Below are 19,468 nucleotides of genomic sequence, written 5' to 3' on the forward strand. Positions count from 1 at the left end.
GACAATATGATCTCAATGTCACTATTATGCCAAAATATTATACTTTACCAAATATGAGTACATTTTTGAAAATTCGCCGCATATTCTCTTTTTTCTCTAAAAAAAAATATAGTAAGTAAATAATTTCTCTTTCTTAAATAAGTTGCAATTACTTTAATTATTGCGCAATTTTGTTATTCTCATATTTGCTTATCTCGGACAGAAAAGTAAATTTTTCATAAAAGAGTTTCCGTAAAAAGAACTTTTCCGTAAAATTAATTTATAATTATAATATAATAGTAATTTAAAATTAAACAGGTTTTTGTCTATACTAATGTGGAACCAAACAGGGCAGATCCCTAATTTTTTGGTTCTTGTATATGCTAGCGTCGATCAGCTTCAGCACTTGACCGCATGGTGCACCACCTGTACTGTGAAATTAGAACATTTCCTGTTTCCTATTGGCCGTCGACTAGTAACACAAGCAACGTTCAAGTATTATTAACCGACAGCCAGTAGCTACAGCCGCAGTAATTACGTTTTGTATATTATCGACTGGTTTCGTTGGATGGAATATAATTATTAATAACTTTCCTTATTATTTGCTAGGAAAGAATATACATATTAATAGTATATGCAAATAATAAAAAACATGATTAATTTTATGTATAACTGTATTTTATTATACATAACCTTTAACCTTAACTTTCCATCGTTTTGAAGTATCAACTTTATCATTTGATAGTAGGGAAGTAATAAAACTTCGGAGGATAATAAAATGATCTGAATATATAATAAAAAAATGTTATCCCATTCTATGTAGAACTACATCACTTGTAATTAGAAACTAGAGAAATGATAACGCTCTTTTTGTCCCATTATATTTTCCAGCTTTATTATCTTATACTATGAACTAAATAAATTGCAGTTAAAATCCTCATTATGCTACAGACAAAAATATGATCTAATATTTACAAATGAGGTGTGTAACGCAAGCTTAACAATAAGTTTTCAAAAATTTGATATTATATCGACAAGTTCATTACAAGACGGCACAGTATGTGGATATACCTTATCATCCACTCTCATTAAAAATTATCAACAATTACAAGACGGTTCTTCACAGTGCACACCAAGTCTATATCGTAGAAATTACTTTACTGTATAGAAATATCCAACCACGCTGCAATATATTATGCTGTGCCCTATTGTAAGAAATTGGTTGTTCTCCTTTGCGCAACAGATAACAAAATTATATGTATCTGTTCACGAAATCCGTTGAAAAAAGTCTAAGATCCATTGTCATTCAATTTAATTGTTCGTCACACTATTTACATGTAATTAGTTACCTAAAAGTAGCGGTAAAATAGGTAACATCTATTCTATAGTAGAATTAATTATATGAATAGTTTCAAAATTCTTTTTTCTTTAAATTAACATTATAAATCAGAAAGCAGAATGGAACTTGAAATGCTAGTTAATTTAATAGCAACGCGTTAGAATACGAAATGAATGTCATGTACACAGTTATATGATATCCTTGTGGTGAATGATTATGGTTGTTATCACTATATGATTTCTCGTTTAGAAACGTTTACCATTGTCACTTTTATGGCATGATATACTCCTTATTCTATGTTACATGTATGATAAGATACTTGACTGCGTTTAAAATGATACAATTACATAGAGACACTTGGCAAAAAATGAAACTTCGTACAGCAAGTACATAAACAGAATAGGGATGTATGAGACATTAAATGAGTGTGTCATTTTACTATTGTTCGTTCTTAACGTTCTTTTTTCCCCTTTTCTATTACATTATCGTAAAATTAACACGCAGATATTGTAAATTAATCGTCAGTACAAGTTTAGTGTTTCTTTCCCTTTCCTCTTTATTTTAATTAGATTTACCACTTCCTTCTTCGAAATTATTTTACATATTCGAATCAATAGGAATTTATGGAAGAATTCATTAACATCGGTTTTATTAACGTAAGGTCTACAAAAATTATTGCGTGTTACATTTTGTTTACACCTTTAACGTTAGTTAATGTTGGATCCTTTGTTTACAATTTACACGCATCAATAAGTTATGGCAATTCGTAGGATAGCTTTCAAATAATATATTTAACATTCGCCATATTCTATGTAGGACGGCCAGTTGAAAACCTTTTATACATCTCCTTCTTGTCAAAGGATTAAAAGACATTTTTAGCTCGAAACTGTTTTCCCTCCGAGAGCAAATTAAACATTCTCACGTGTGAAGTAGATTTCTTCTTAACTTTCAATCGTTTTTGAAATTTCACGCAGTTTCTAGATACACAGGGAAAAAAAAGAAAAAAAAAAAGAAAAGAAAAGAAAAGAAAGAAACGAGAGGTTTTTTTTCAGAAAAACAAACGAAACGAAAGAATCGATGATCAATTTCAGCGAATATATGGAACGAAACAAAAAATATATATTTAATGAAATCGCGTGGATGCATTCCTTTCTTTTTCCTTCGAAATCGATTTTCACGAATTCGCGCATTCGTATGTGATCATGTCTGTGTGTGTGTTGTGTGCGTGCGTGTGTGTGTGTCGCGTGAATACAAACGATTTGCCTAGAAAAATACTGTTTTCAAACTGTGAAACGTCAAAGCAACGAAGAATTAGGATTATTTGTCACTTGAAGAGAGTTTAGAGGTCGTCAGAGAATAATTTTATACAACAATACGTCGTTTGGTTCTAAAGTAGAATTTCAGTGTCGCGCACGAAATTTATTATTCTTTTTTTAATGTTTCACGGATCTCAAGTAAAATCATTACATCCCGATTTCCGTATAAAATTATATAGTTTGCTTTGTACATTTCGTTATTCTCTTCTTCTTCTTCTTCTTTTTTTTCGCTTTTTTTTATCTTTGTCGTTAAATCGTGAATCTCGACGTCGATAAAGATCGTGTGTACACGGCATGCGAGGAAGAATTCACGCACGTGTGTTTCACCTGCGTTTAAATTATTATTTTCAGCCATTAATTACAACCGTTCCATCGATTACGATCACATCGTAAAGTGCTACGATTACTTTTCAACATCGAATAACACGGAATCTCTAATACGATTTCTCTTCTTTAACACGGCTTAAGTGGGACGATTGATTAAAACAGGGGGTTATAAGAGGGGGGAGGGACAGGGGGCTCACGTTTTTTAAACACGAAGGTGGGACTCGATTTCTTTTTTCTTAATATTTTTGGAATGTTTGCTTACGAACGAAGCTTAATATTCGTCACGATCATTGTTCCGCCCCTTTTTTTACTTCGTCTCAGGTAAAACTCCCGTTTGTTTGCCGCGTATATGACGATCGTTATGTTATTTTGATTTTGTCGTTTAATCGATGCATTTTACAACGATCTATTTTAAGTTTGCCGGAACAGCGATAAAATTATAACGTTCTTTACAATATCTGGAATATTACGGCGTTTAATATATTATCATCGTTTCGTTGATCCGCCAATATGCTCCCGCGGTCGATAAAATTTGTCTGACTAGCGATAACAATGCTCTATCTGAGAGACGAGAAATCCCAATGCATGCAACGTCTGATCGAAATTCGTGGTAAACTGAATTGACTACGGTTTTCGATTCGCAAATGAAAAATCTTCCTGGCGGTCTCGCAACGGTTTATTAAATTCCGTTCTTCTCCGTCAAACTAGCTTTCTTCTTCCGCTTCTTCTTCTTCTTCTCCGCGGCACGCTCGCGCCTATGCTTGAACACAACGAAAGAAACCAAAACATCAGAGATTATCGAACATCTCGAGTAAAATCACGTTCGGTCTCGCTGTGTTCACGCATTGCTCCATTCTATACGACAATAACAACAATTTTCCAGCCCGGTCTCTAGCCTCGTTTTCCACGTTATACGCGATGAAAACCTGTAATCAGCTCATTTTACGCGAGAAAACGACGAGTCGAGGATCGCGAACGATCCCCGAGTTTCATACGATTCGCGTCGTAAATAATGAATATTCGCGTTGGTGCCAACTGGTTAATAGTTTTGCTCGGTTATGATGCACGTGATGCTCGTTAATGAAGAATCAAAAATGTGTTTTCTTTCCTTTTTTTCTTTTTTTGTACGTTGGTTGTACAATGGTATTATGCGCTCGCATTTCGATCGGAAAAGACGCGTTTATGTGTAGAAATAAATCTATGATTTGATTCTTAACCGCTAGAAATTTTGATATGATGTAAGTGTGTGTAAGTTATATTCCTCGTAGACTGTTTATTATTATTATTAATTATTCATTATTATTATTAATATTATTATTATTAATATTATTATTATTAATATTATAATTATTACTTTTTTTTTGTATTTAAGAATACCATTTTATTTTCATTTATCATCTTTCTCGTTTAAACAGCAAATAGAGTCAGGCGTATAGTTTTATATATAATACACTATTACAGTTTCTTTGTTTTTTTTCGTTTTTGTTTTTTCAATTAATTCCCCTCCTCGCGATCTCTCGGAAGTTCCATGGCGTTCACAATTTCATTTCCATTTTCCTTTTTTTTTCTCGACTCGATACGGCTCTCGTGGTGGGTGCGATACGTGTATTTCTCTCTCTCTCTCTCTTTCTCTTTTCTTCTCTCTTTCATTCGCCTTGCGTTCGGTGTGAGATCATCTTCGTAAAGTACGACGAACGTAAAACAAGAACAACGGACATCGATATTTAGACACAGAGAGAAAGAGACGGAGTGATTTTTGGTGGTTTTCGCGACGATGGTGATTAACTATCTTGTAAACACGTTTTTGTTCTTTTTTTTTAGGGGGGGAGATGGTAAAAGCTGGGTTTTCGTTCGTCGTCGAATGTTCTTCCTAGTCGGAACACCTTCCTTTTTTTTTTTTTTTTATACAAAGAATATATCGCGCGTTCGATTTTCATATCGTGTCACAACGCTCAAAATAGCTCTTACGATAGACGAGGTAAAATTTCGAACGATTCACCTAGCAGAGGGAAAGTTGTCCTATTCTTATTAACTTCGACGACAGAGTTCCATTCTGTTTGTTTCTTTGTTATCTTTTTTTCATCTTGTGTTTCGAACAAACACGCTTCGTTTCTTCTTTAGCGAGACTTTAAAGTAATATTGTAACGTCAAAGGAACTATACAACAAGCTTATTACAGAGCAACTTCTTTCTTTCTTTCTTTCTTTCCTTTTTTTGTTTTCCTGTGTTCTATACACGTGTCGTTTTACCTCGTGATGTCGAAATAAATGGAAATCGGTTTCGCCTTTGCGAGAATTTCACCAGTACAATTATTATTCGTGTTCTGTGATCGATCTCCTTGATTAAAGTTGAAAAGATCGTGTACCATCGGCATCGTGTTTTACTTCTGTATAGTCCATATTCATGAGTGTGTACGTGTACGTGTGATGTGTTTATTCGCAATTTTTCAAACTTACTCGCTAAATAATTTGTTAATTTTATAAACAACATTCATACGGATAATCTATGTCTTAACAGTACTTAAACCAAAAAAGGAAAAGAAAAGACGAGAAAAGGAATCGGAAAGGAAATATGAACAAAAACGAAAACGACGACACATTGATTGATGATAAGTCGATCGCGAAATCAGACATTAAAATGCTAAATCATAGTGCTAGCCATCCCCATAAACCTATAATCGTATCTGCATGCACTCAACGTACCAATTATTTAAATAGGCGTATTATTTTCTTATACAAGGAAAAATGCGCGTGTTTCGATCGATTAAGAACTATGTATCTACATACTTGAGGAATATGAAAGAATAAGCCGAATAAGAAAGCAACTATGTGCGATAACGATATTTTTATATCATTTTTTCTAATCTCCTTCCGAGATTGCTATATATCCGATTTTTAATTTTTCAATGTCACCAGTCAACAACGTGATAAAAATCTTTCTTTAAATTTCATAAGACGCGATAAGCAAATCGTAAAGAACATTTCGAACTAACAACAATTTCGTTCGTAATTTTTCATCCTTAGAATTATTATATTTTTCAGAAAAGATGGCTATAATGAATTAAGAAACACATGCGCCAAGTTGAATTTCTATGGTACACAGGTTTATGAGTCAAGCAGATACCGACGATCTCGAATGTGTAAAGAAACGCATTGTCCGTCGACGTTCCATACGATAATAAATTAAATAAACATCCGGCATCGTTTCGCCTCACGATGAATTTCACTACATAAGAACATTATATATACACGTATTATGCATTGGTAAGAGTCATAGTACATTATACAGTAGTATAGTTGAGTACAGAGTAGGCTACAACTTATCGTAAAATGGTTTGGTTGGACCTAACTATAATCAATACTCGCGATATTGGGTATACTCTCACCTATAACATGAATTGATCGTTTGGGTCTATGAATGACGTTTCTAGGCCCGATCGATATAAAAAAAAGTAAAAAAAAAAAAAAAAAAGGGAAAAAAGAGGAAATGGACGGGTGGAAACAGAATAAAGTGACGAGGGAGAGGGTTGTGATGAATCGAAACGGGCTGAGGGATGAGGATAAAGGGAGGAACAGGGGTTTTACGAGGACGAAGGAAACAATGGAGGGAACAGGAATGGAGAAGAAGGAGCTAACAGGAAATATATTTGAGTGTTTATTTAATCATAACTACCATTAGAGATCCAATGTTCATTTTCCTCTGTAATCTTATTCCAGAATACTAAACTCTCGAAGTGGCGTCATAATATTACTTTAAATTCATGATAATAAAGTCTATCCTGTGTATGAGAGTTTAACTGCTTGTCAACATGTCTCATACCATTATATATTTATATATATAATTTCATATATATATATATATAATATATAATTTTAATAATAGTATGTATAATATATAATTATATTCACTACCTGCATATCACAACATAAATTTCTTTCTCTCTTTCTCTCTCTCTTTCGTTCTTTTCCAGTCATTCTCGCTTTCCGTCGATCTTTCAAACGTAATACACTCATTCGTACGCAACACACACACACACATACACACACGGATACCGTCTACAATAATAATTACTATTTAACACTGCAGTATAATCGGATAGTGGTTGAGTTTCTAAGCATCGTGTAGCGCCGTTCAAGAACGCGTACCATCGTCCTCCATTCTTTTCGAAAGGCTCTACCGTGTCCTAATCTCTTTCCCAACGAAAAATTTATTTTAATGGAATTATCTTTTTGCCCCATTTTACACGTGTAATTAATAGGCTTCGAGAGCCGAATCAATCGTCGATGCCCCACAAGTAGCGTAACTTCCTCTTGATTTTCTCGATCATGGAGGGTTGAACGGCTTCTCAACGTCACGCGTTCCAATGTCCATAGTTGAACTGGGTCATCGATATCCCTAAAAATGTGTTTGCCGATCTTCTGTCGCGAGATGGATTATAAATAGATTTTCAGTGTAAACACACCGGTCAAGAGTACATGGTTACTAGCGAACAAAATAGGATGTAGCTTTTATGTAGGTCATATTGTTTAGCATTGGTCACGTTTAAATTTCCTCCAATTAGCGCGACGTTATGAACATATGGATCTTGCCTTTCAAGACATTTTCACTATAATTTTTGTTTTCTTCTTTTTTCCTTTTTATGTTTTTTTCTATGTTAACGACGACGAGAGAATTTGTTCATCTGGGACGATGAACGATGTTTTCTCTTTCATCGTTCTAGCATGCGGGCAAACCAATGTAAATTCTTTCTTTTTTCTTTCTTTTTCTTTCGTTTGTAATTTAGATGAATTAGCAACAGGGGTGCGACAACTTCGTTTTGCTACACTGCTCACAATGCTCAGCCACTAACAGTGATACATCAGCATCGAAACCTTAGAAACCATGGCTCAGCTAGAAGAACGTGGGAGCTGGCTCTCACACGGAACGACCTCAAAATATATCCAGGGCAGCCAACGTTTTCTTTAAAGTATGCAACAGGAAGCTGAGCAGCAACTACTCCCGCCACCTTTACTTTTTTGCCTCTGATCTGTAACAGAGAAGCGACGCATTTGTTATTCGAACTCTCCCAATATCCATATGCGAAAACTACGTCTTGATTCTTTTCAAATCGATAAGTTATTTCGGTCAGTCGTACATTAATCAAATAGAGCGTTTCGGAATAAATGATACCACTTGAAGAAGATTTCTCTTCAAGTCATATCATATAGTTTAGAGTTCTCTATATAATTAGAATATTATACATATATATATAGAAGAATAGTAACATTCTAATTATATAGAGAACTCCAAACTATATGATATGACTTAAAGAAGATGTCTCGTATATACAGGGTGGTTGGTAACTGGTGGTACAAGCGGAAAGGGGGTGATTCTACGCGAAAAAAGAAGTCGAAAATATAGAATAAAATTTTTTTTAATTCTTTCTTTTTTTTAAATTTTTCCATCGAGACAACGATCTACAGTGAGATCCGTTATAACGAGATATAAAGTGCACGCGTACCAAGCGAAAATTCAAAGTGGATTTTCTCGAAAACAAAGCCTCAAACGAAAAATTTTTATTCTATATTTTCGACTTCTTTTTTCGCGTAGAATCACCCCCTTTCGCTTGTACCACCAGTTACCAACCACCCTGTATATAATCTTCTAAATCATTTAGTAAGATTGGTTAAATTTAATTGTTACTCCATTTTAGCTCTACTATATGAAAAAAACGTTTTATAAAACTAATTGATTATTCTTCTCCTATCTAAATAATCTTGTGCGCCATTTATTCAGCGAAACTGATTACGTTTAATCGCTATCTAATATTTACTCCGCTGTATTAAAAACAAATTACTCATATCAAAAACATTTCATAAAACAAAATATATTAACCTTTTTATTATAATGACAGATAAGCAGAAAGAAAGAATATAAAAAATTCCTTCTGATAAGATGATAAATTACACGGTTATTCCAAGACTCGTAAAGGAAAATATAAAATGAAAAGAATACAGGCGGATTTACGTTTAACATCCGCGTTACGCAGCGTGACGCACACGTTTGTCATTTCTAGCTAAATGTAACATAAAAGCAGAGAGTCGTGATCCTTTTCCGCGTGCACGAAAGGACCGTTGTCCTCGACTTCCGGCCGCGGACCGTAAAGCGAGACGCTCGATTCTCTTTCTTCCTTTTTCTCATTTCTCTACGGAGGAAACACGGGTTAAGTATGTGCTTACCGCACCATAAATGATATTTGTTGTGTCGTCGACAATAACAAAGTTAATACCTGCAAGTAAACAGCAATTAAGTACCGTGAGTTCTGCCATGTAATTTCTTTTCTCAAGATAGCGAAGGGATTGATGTACAGGAACGATGATCATGGACACGCACTGGGATTTGGAGTATTGTGGAATTGAATTTTTTTTTCTTTTTTTGGAACGTTTTGTTAATCATATTCGGGATGTAGAGTGTTGTCAGGCTGAACGTGCATGTATCCGCCATTAGGCAGAAGACCTGTAATTAGGAAAAATGAGATTGGGATCTTTAGACGATGGTGTTGCTCGTGATATTATGATATGGAATATACAATATAATTATTTTACGCCTTGGGAACAAGTATTTGGAAATAATTTTAACAGAACGAAATTAAGAGAATGAAAATGATATATCTAGCTTTCCATAGAAAGAATGAAATCTTAAAGAGTTAAGAAAAGCAATTTCAACTAATACGTCTTTGCATTGCAGTAGATTTTGAAATAAAGATAGGATAGATGTTTTTCTTGGATGGATTTTCTTGTTCCTAAAGATGGAGTGTTTTCTTAAGCATAAAGTTTTTTCACGTGTTAAGGAAATCTATCTAGATCTAGTTCCAAGAAATAAAAAGATTATCAAATGCATTGATCTTATAATTTACAATCTAACAATGAAATACTCTGTTGCACATTTTCTTGAAATTGTAAACCCAACAATTATATAAATGAATACCTCATTCCATGCGTGATATATTCTTTATTAAATTCGAACTCGCTGCATCTCTTCTTTATCTATCGCGATAAAATCAATTTTATTTCACCTTTTCCCTTTCTATTACAATCGAATCAAACTCGATATCTCTATTACCTAAAGTAATAGATTTCATCGATATAAACCAAAAATCAACATATACATTACGATCTTAAATCTCGAACGATTCATGTAAACGATGTTGTACACTTCAGCTTTGCGTAACATCAAATCTAAGCACAATATTCGTTAAGAGCAATCGCTAAAAATACAATCTAGAAACGAAGGTGGATTAACAAAATCAAAGATGAAAAATAGGAGTAGAAATTTACATGGTAGCTATAGAGAACGTAAAATATCGCTTTTATCTCGGATGCATCCGGATATACAAAAGTAACAGGATTAACGAGGACGCCCCAGGGAAAGAAAAACAATGAGTTGGAGCGTGTATAAACAGGGTTGCATGTTTATTCCGTGAGGCACGTGAGCCGCGTACAATAAAATAAAGTAACGGTGCACGCGTATTCACGGCTGTTCTTTAACCCTTCCATCTGGCGGATATCAGCCCGTTTCGACTTGTCTGATATCGTACAGCTTGAACCATGAGAAACAAGATACCTATGCATCCCTTACAAATTTGAAAATAGAGAAAAATGCATCGAGAGGAAATAAAACTTAAATTTTACTGAAATTTATATAACGCCATAAACTTTTCATTCTTCAACTTGATAATTGAATGTATAATGGATTAAATGATATGTCGTATCAGTTATTAAATTAATTGGATTAATTTAATAATACATCTAATTGGCTATAATTTTTGGAATGTTTTAATAGTTACAGATCTGTAAACAGACGAAATGAGGTCAGGCAGCGGAATATACCAGTCTTATATTACGTACGACACGACCCCTGGAGCGAGTAGAAACAGCAAACGAAAGTAATGGCTTGCCTTCCTCTTCTTCCCTTTCTTTCTCATCCCATCTATTCTCTACCCGTCTGTTCTTACCAGTTCCCTTCACTTTCTTCTTCTCCTTCTTCATTTTCCTCCTCTTTTCCCCCTTCTATTTCCATTTTACTTTCGCTTCTATTTTTTTCTTTTTGTTTTTCCCCTCTTTCTCTTCTCTTTTCTGCCTTTTCATTCCCTTTCGTTCATCACAGTCAATCGCAAGCAATGGACACATAAATATACCAGAAAGAACTATTCCTCAGCAATAAGCCCCACGATATGTTGTAGAAGAAATGGAAAAAAACGATGTAGTACTAACGAAAAATAGTCCTCTATCGTAATTCTAATAAAACTGACATATTTACATCTATCTGATACTACTGGGTCTCGGTCAATTATTTGCAAGACGTTTGATTCGTATACAATCAACTATTTCATAAAATCGCTATAATTATAACTACCTAATAAATATATCTCTCTGCGCCCTATATAATATAATAAATAATAAAATACCTTAAGTATGAGAAACCATAGTTAGAAAAATCCGAGAGTTTCCCTAATAAACCTCTTGTTGAAGATTGAAACGATCGACTGCTACTATAATATATTCGCTCGAGAGAATTCACCGTTTGTGGATTAAACCGTGCTCAATCTTGGCTGATAGCACAAAGGCTCTTCTTCTTCCCCTTAGGTGGAGAGCATCGCTTGTCGTCGTCCCCCCCCCCCCCCCCCCCCGATAGGGTAAACACGGTACCGGCTGTTCGATGATTTACCTTGAGAATTAGGCTCGGGAAGGTTCTCTCGTGGGACCAGATGCATCACCGTGGTTTTCCCGAAAGGAAGCCCAAGAGCACCGAGCGTAACATTGCTGTGCAGAAAACGTCCCTGGTAGATTAACCGCAGGATCTCCGCTTTAGCGACTGCCTCTTCCGCCCAATCTGAAAAGACAAAGAGAAAAAAGAAATGGACGCCAGTAGATATCGGAGCTACGACCTTGTCTCGAATATTTTCAACGTTTTTCATCGGCCGAGTCGACGACGACGAAGCGAAAAAAAATATAACTGCGCCCGCTGTACCGAAAAACGCGGAAGCTTCGCGTTGATAATCCCATCAGCCGGTTTCTGGCACACGTTCCGTGAACGTGAACCTTCCCTCGACTTTCTTTCTACCGTTCGTCGTCTGGATTTACTCGACGACGATGTAACAGAGCATAGAATAGAACGCACAGGGAATTGGAGAGGCTCTATTGTGAAGGATACGGTTGTGACATGGCGCAACGTGGTTCTTCAAGGTATTTGGCGGATTGTAATGGACTTGTAGCTTTGGGTTTCTTAACACTAGAACTACCAGAGTACAGTTGACCGTCAAACAACGAGAAATTGATTATACGCGGATTATTTTCTCGGTCAGTTGTTGTAGGAGATACATATTTACTCACATAATCCGCGTAATAAATCATGACTTTGTAACAAACCAGATGATGAAAGAGATGATGATGAAGAGCGTTTAAAAAAAAAGACTATCGGGTCAGACTATGCTCATATTATTGACGTTGTCGTGAGATCAGCCGTGTGTCGATCGTCACATCAGCACAGTATAAATATAATATATGTATAAATAATATAAGTATATATTAGTATGTATATGTTGTAATATGTATATGTATATTTATAATTTTCTTAATAACATTTTTTTTTCTTTGATTTCTTTTATTACGAAAATACAGCAATAACACGTGTATGTACATATGTAGGGCAAAATAAAATTTTCAATAGACTGTTATATACATATGCGTACAGATATAGCTGTTTCCAGAGAATCAAATATCATACGTGGATTTTCGATTATGAGGAGTGTCTGTGCCCATAATCCGCGCGTTGTTCAAGGGTCAACTGTAGTTAACTATGATCAATAATGATAATTTTTCATGGGAAATAGATTTACAACAGTGCGTTGTTGGGTATTTGAACGATGTTTGGTAAAATCTTCCTTTCCATCATGTGATTTTTCATGTACCTTTGAGTTTGATTTCCTTAGTACAATTTTTATACTTTAGCCGCTAGTAGTTCTAGCGTTAAAGATGCGCAAAGAATTGTAGTAGTCTCGAACTAGAAATTAAAAATAGAAATTACTTTTGTCCCTTTGAATGGTTCTTTTAAATTCTATAGTGTTTAAACAATTATATATATTTGGTGTTATATGAACATTTTTGAATATTATTACATAATTACTGTAAAACTTTTAATTCTATCAGAGGATGAATCTAGCAAGTATAACGAAAGGAGAAATGAATAATAAATTATAACGAAACACAAGACAAACTGATATACATAGATACATAATACGTGCACGTAATTCCACATAATAATGAAATATCGAATGATATCGAGGAGAAAAGAAGATTTCCATGAAAGGTACAATAATTAGACCACAATGTAACATATCGGAAATTTAAGGCAGGTAATTACGAGACTTCTGAGCAATGCCACCTAAGTTGATGAAACTGTATTAACGGTAATGCAACTTTTCTTTCCTGCCATTCAGGACCAAAGTAATTCTGGCGCGACAATTCGAGATAGCAGAAGATGCGGTCGCTGAATGCATTTTAATATTAAACGGGTTACTTGCCAAGTATCCCAGAGATTTGCATTGAAACACGCTACTTAGAAGAATGGAAGTCCACTTGATTCGCCTTTTACAGTATTTAAAGCACGAAGACAAAGGCCAAGCCAATTTTGTTTCTCTTCTGTTTCGATGTAAGAGTAAGTAACGTCTATGTGTATAAGAGGATCATGTGTTCATAAAGAAAGGAGGGCAAAGAAATGCTAAAATAAAAATAAAGCGAAAGGAAGAATTTAGATCACCTTTTTACTAGTTATACCGTTCGATGGTTTTCTTTCACTCAAGCTTATTGAAATTAGTAATATTAGTTGCCGAGATATCTCATGTGGCTTTGTTTCCTTTTACGCTTTAGAAAAAGCGATAAGATAGTAACAATAAAAAGGAAATTTCATATATAGTATTGGATGTTCAACATTTGACTTTCAATTAGGGACATTCTATGGAATTTCTTTTTCAGTGAAGTACTTGAATTCAAATTGATTTTACTAAACAACGTTTCAAATTAAAACCGAGTAATGATGAATGTAATTAATAGGCTTAACGATGATTATCGCAAAAGTATCGATCGCTTTCTTATACCAACGATAAAACTTTTATGCTTTCTATATTCTTACAACGTGGCATAAATTTCGTGAAACTGATGAATTTTCAATAAGACGAATCTCCTCAATTAACGAATTATCTTCGTTAATCTATCAAAGCAGTCATAAAACATAATAAAAGTATAACAGAAATAATATTCGTGTATTCGAAACTTCGCTCATCAATCAATTCCCTTTCGCTATTCATTCTTTTATACCAGGCATAATTTTTAGGAAAATCTCGTTGCGCGATAAATCACGGTAACAAATTTCTCACTGTGTTTCGAAATTTTTCGTTTCACCATCTCGCGTTCTTCCATGCCTAATTGAATTGTACTCGGTGCTCCTGATATATCTCACGATGAATAGCGATGTTTCACGGCCTATATATTTCTGCGAGTGTTTTCAATTCCGGCACTTTCATGCTTCACGTGGCTGGACAGTGATAGACGATGAAAATACAGGCGTAAAATAGTATCGTATAGTGCGGATGAACAATAAACTACGTTTAATTTATCGATAGAAAGATACGCTCTTCTAATATATCACGCTGGGTATATACTGTCCGGATATTGTTTGGATAATTGTAGGAGCGAGTCTTGACAAACGCGACATTTCCATCGAGTTTCTCGATGATAAGGGAATTTCGATGACACATCATGCCGAGGGAAGTTTCGAGTGATAAATTAACGCGACAGGACGCTTAATCGGACTGTCTTGCGTTCATTGTTCTCCACGATTATCTCGGATGACTATCTCGTGAACACACGATACGACGGTCGTTGACAAATATCGTCTGATTTTCGTGAATCTTATTTTATATACCCTCCTTCTATATTTTGTTTGTTTTGTTTTTTATTATTCGGGTGGAAAACACCGTTTTGCGGGAAATGTAGAATACTGCTGATTAATGAGTGAATACAGATTCGTTATACGCTTCGGGCCAAGTGCAATAATAAACGTACCTTCCGGCCAGTTTTCAAACACATGGTGCGCTATGTCCCCCGCAGAGTCGCTCGGACTGAATAGGAACTCTTTTGTCTTACCACTGACAAGAATGAGGCGTAGATTTATCTGCAAACAGAGAAACATAGCTGTTAATACTTCTATGAACTTTTCCAACAAGCGTTGCTCGTGATATTACTCCCAAGTAAATTGTTCGTTAACGTTATTTAATTCGTTTACAAACGTACGACAATATGAGAGACAATTGGAACAATTATATCGATAATAGCGATTTGTGATCGATTCCTGTAAGAATACTTCGAAAAACGGATGGACAGGTTTTAAAAAGATGCCAAATATGAAAATTCACTAAGTATGCAACGATTCAATTTCATATGGATAAACCGATAAAAAACAAACATATATAAGTTACAAAGATAATCAGAACATCTCTGATAAGTATACATACAACTACAATATTATTCTTAAGAAAACCAATATCTTTTAGGTTTCTTCATCCGCAATCTTCGATATCCTCGCAACGATCTAATCGAGATTAATAATCCGATAGTAATGAACATATAAAGACAAGATAGAAAAAATAATAAAAATATCCGTGACGAGTATATGCAATTATCATCGAACATGTATAAATATAATCTATACAAATTCGCTGTAAGAACGTTAACAGCCAAGAATACACATCGCGCAGAGTACACATTTGATTCCCAATAACAAGGGGTCGAAAATCCGACTACGATCGATCCGAACAATTTCATTAATCTGTCAATCGGTTCGTTTGCGAAACACTTGGAGGAACGCGAGTCGCTGTCCAGTTAGCGTTATAAGTACGAGGTCGATTCTTTGCCTCTGGCTGCGATATTGACTTACAAAACGAACCCGGACAAAAGAGTCGGGCGGCGGCTATAGATCATCCGTAGCACCCTTCGTGCTCTACTGCACGAGTACACGTGTCGTAATTCTCGTTCGTTTAAACCCTCCGCCCTTAATCTTCATTTCCCCGCTGCGAACACTTTGAATCGCAAATGTCGCGCCCGTTCCGTGGCGTATCTCTCTTACTTCGAGGGGTTCGCAACAGAGGCCGCCTCCTCTTTGCTTGGTTTGCCATTGCAAAGACAAAGACAGAAAAGAGAAGAGGAGGCAGAGTACACGCTCGGATAACATTGAAAAACGAAAAGAAGAAAGAAAGCTTGGTCGAGGGGGGAAAGCCGAGGAGGAAAGGGCCACGAGTGGTATTTATGGTTGTTCACAGTACACATATATGGTTCTTATCTATCTTTGCGTAGGGACACGCGGTATGAAAGGGAATTAGTCCCAGCTCCTCTGTCCTAAACCCTTGAGCCTGACTTTTACGTTACGGTCACGTAGCCGTAGCCTTTAGGCGGTAAACACAGGGAAAAGCGAAATTTTTCTATGGGCGATAAAAGTATGAGTTGACTCCAGGGTTGTTATGGGTGTTCGGATTTTTTTACTATAGAAGAGATTTATTTTACGCGAGGTTAATGGTCGACGATGTTGCAACTTTTAGCGGAGACAGCCTGATGTTACGTAAATTTATTTTAGATAAGTTATAGGATGGTTAGGTTGATGCTTCGGCACCGCTGGAAACTATCAATTCTAGTTCTTAGACATGGTTCTTCGCTCAGTTTTCGTTGGATGAGGGATGTCGTCACAGGAATAGATGGACATAAATAACGCAGCCCAGTAATCATTTTTAACGCTAGAGTTACTGACCTATAATGCAGTATACTATCTAAAAATATCATAAACTAAGAGCAAAGCGATTTGACAAAAAAATGTATTAATGATGTTCCCATTTTTTTAAAAATCGCCATTTGTTTTATCAAACGTATCTGCGTGTTTTAACATTTATAATGTTCTATAATGCACGAAGCAGAGCACAAAATTTATCTTACGACCAATTTACGTGTTAACGAACCATTCTAATCCATCCACGAAATTTCCAACGGATAGCTAGGTACCCTTCGTAAAATATCTCGCATTATTTCTCCTAAAAATCGGCGACAGAGCTTCATTATTCAGACATCGAGGCGATCGAAGATTGCCCTAAAGACTTCAATTGCTCTTTAAGCGCGTCAGCAGCCACGTTTCGTTCGTGCGACGAGTACAATTAAGATAGTATTAATCGTCTGCGTTTCTCTGTCTTCCTCTCTCCCTTTGACCAGTCGACAAATTACGGTCAGCGGCCGTTCTACGGACGCAAATTCAATTACCATCTCGCGCGAAGACCGGCCAACATAAATAATTACCGACGAAGCCAGATCGGTGCGGTCATCCGGGGAAAGAGATAGAAAGACAGGGAAGGGGGTGCAGCTCGTGACCCATCGCGGTTTCTGCGGTCGCAAGAATCCGCCGCTAACGTTGCTACGACATAAATCATTGTCACCTGGTTGCGAATAATCGCTCGTTGGCACGTGAGCCTTCCACAGCAGTGCCCTTACGACTACGCCCCTGTTCTCCGTACCGCCGAACCTGACGCGGAAAATTTCAAATTTATCGAGGTACGACATTGTACGACTCGTTTAGCAATCATACAGGGTCAACCACATAAATTGAATAAAGAAACGTGATGATGTTGCAAACGGTAGCTAAATAAATGCATAATAATGTAGCGGAAAATGGTTTGTAGATAATTTTAACGAGAACTTGAGGAGTTTTGAGAACTGATTTATTATAAATCCCTTATCCGAGCTAATAGAGGAATAAAATTGTTCGGATAATCGGATTTTCGGATAATAGAACAATCGATTTTCCAATATGAAATTTCACTTTCTCAAATATAGATTTAGATCAATTGACAGATTTTTTACATTTTTATGGATTCCATATCTTCTTGGGTGAGTTGAATGTATAGAATTACGTTCTTTTTGTACTTCGAACTATCGAGAATCTTCTTCGAATGCCACGAATGCTCCGACAGGAGAAGGCACCACGTATCCATCCGATTAATTTCGATGAATATTTTACAAAATTTCTACTTTATGGTATAGTCAGTAGGTTCTTTATGTATAGAAATGTTACTGACTTAGACTCAGTTTAGATTGCTTAAATATTCAAGTCTGACTCGTGCCGACTTGTTATCAGAATAGAAAAAAAAAAAAATTACGGATCGATCGAAAAGCATCGATCTTTGTGCGAACACTGATACACTCATTGCTTCGACATAACGTTATTTCACCTAACATTCTTTGAACGTTCCCTTTACAATGGTGTTCTTCTGCAATAATACTCCATCGTATTTTATTTTTAGTACTCCTTTTCCTCTACAATGAGTTCTTTTGTGCGCGTACTGTATCGCGTTTTACCGTTCCTGTTACACTTTCCATGTTTCTTATTCAACTGCAGTAATAAGTATTCAATGCAACTCCACGACTTTAAATTGTGCTTCGAAACATGATTTCCATGGAACTGCAGCAGAGTATAATAAAAAGTTAATCGTTGTTTGTATGAAATATAGAAAAAGAAGGGAAACAATACAAATGATGGACAAGCAAAATATAAACAGACTGCTTATTTATTATAATACTTAGCTTGTACTTCTCATCGGATGTTACTTTCCACAACATCATATTGATATCATGTTGATATTGATACGCGATCGATAAAAAATTACTTTCTTTTGTAACGACAATTTGAATTTTAGTTGGAAACGTTCATATTTATTAATTTTTAATGTATATTTAATTGGCCATTCCCAATTTTGATAAACATTCTATACTACTATACTGTTTAACATTATTATTAACAATGAACGAAACATTAAAATTAATTAACACTGTTTCAAATTTTACTCATATATAGAATAATCAATAAACTGTACATAAATACGTACACAATTAATAAATTCCTACAACTATCGTTATGAATTATTTATGAATTATACGTAATTATCAATTATATTATTCAATTATTAATTATAATATAAATTTTAGGCACCGTCAAATCTCCCACGAAGAAGCTACATTTACGAATATCCTTCGATCAATAACAAATCACAGATACTTACCGAGATTCTGCAGTCCCGACGGCGCGGCAATGGAAAATTAATCAAGCGCGTGGTAAGTGCTGAATTCAGTCAGAGTCGGCGCGGTCATAAATAGAATTTAATGGTATGCAAAAGTTGGTAGTGGCACGCGCTAATGCCGTTAGTTCGTACTTTATAATTAATTCGTACGAAACGGAAGCTCGGTGGCTAGCGCGACAGGTTTCGGACAAATATTTCTAGCGATACGACGAGTTACTGGAATTCCGAACAAAAGCTCGTCTCCCACGCGACACTTTCAAACACGTGCACCACCTCCGCATCTCTCTTTCACCGTTTTTCTCTTCCTGTTTCAGTCTGTTGTTCCGTGGAACGAAAGCATCACAGGGGAGGATGATAAACT

The 19,468-nt window shown here is 35.6% G+C and overlaps 1 protein-coding gene across 1 annotated transcript in view; it reads right to left on the reverse strand.

Annotated features, from left to right (window-relative positions):
- Positions 1 to 1,938: 1,938 nt before the first annotated feature.
- Positions 1,939 to 19,468, reverse strand: part of UBL3 (ubiquitin like 3) — a 111,900-nt gene continuing 94,370 nt past the window's right edge. The window contains exons 2-4 of the mRNA XM_069131714.1: positions 15,062 to 15,170; positions 11,667 to 11,831; positions 1,939 to 7,986 (exon numbers count right to left, since the gene is read on the reverse strand). Coding sequence (XP_068987815.1) covers positions 7,922 to 7,986; positions 11,667 to 11,831; positions 15,062 to 15,170 — 339 coding nt within the window. The 3' untranslated portion in view covers positions 1,939 to 7,921. The remainder of the gene's footprint in view (positions 7,987 to 11,666; positions 11,832 to 15,061; positions 15,171 to 19,468) is intronic.

The sequence above is a fragment of the Bombus flavifrons genome, chromosome 2 (assembly GCF_040668555.2).
Source record: "Bombus flavifrons isolate JBK064 chromosome 2, iyBomFlav1_principal, whole genome shotgun sequence".
Taxonomy (NCBI): Eukaryota; Metazoa; Arthropoda; class Insecta; order Hymenoptera; family Apidae; genus Bombus; species Bombus flavifrons.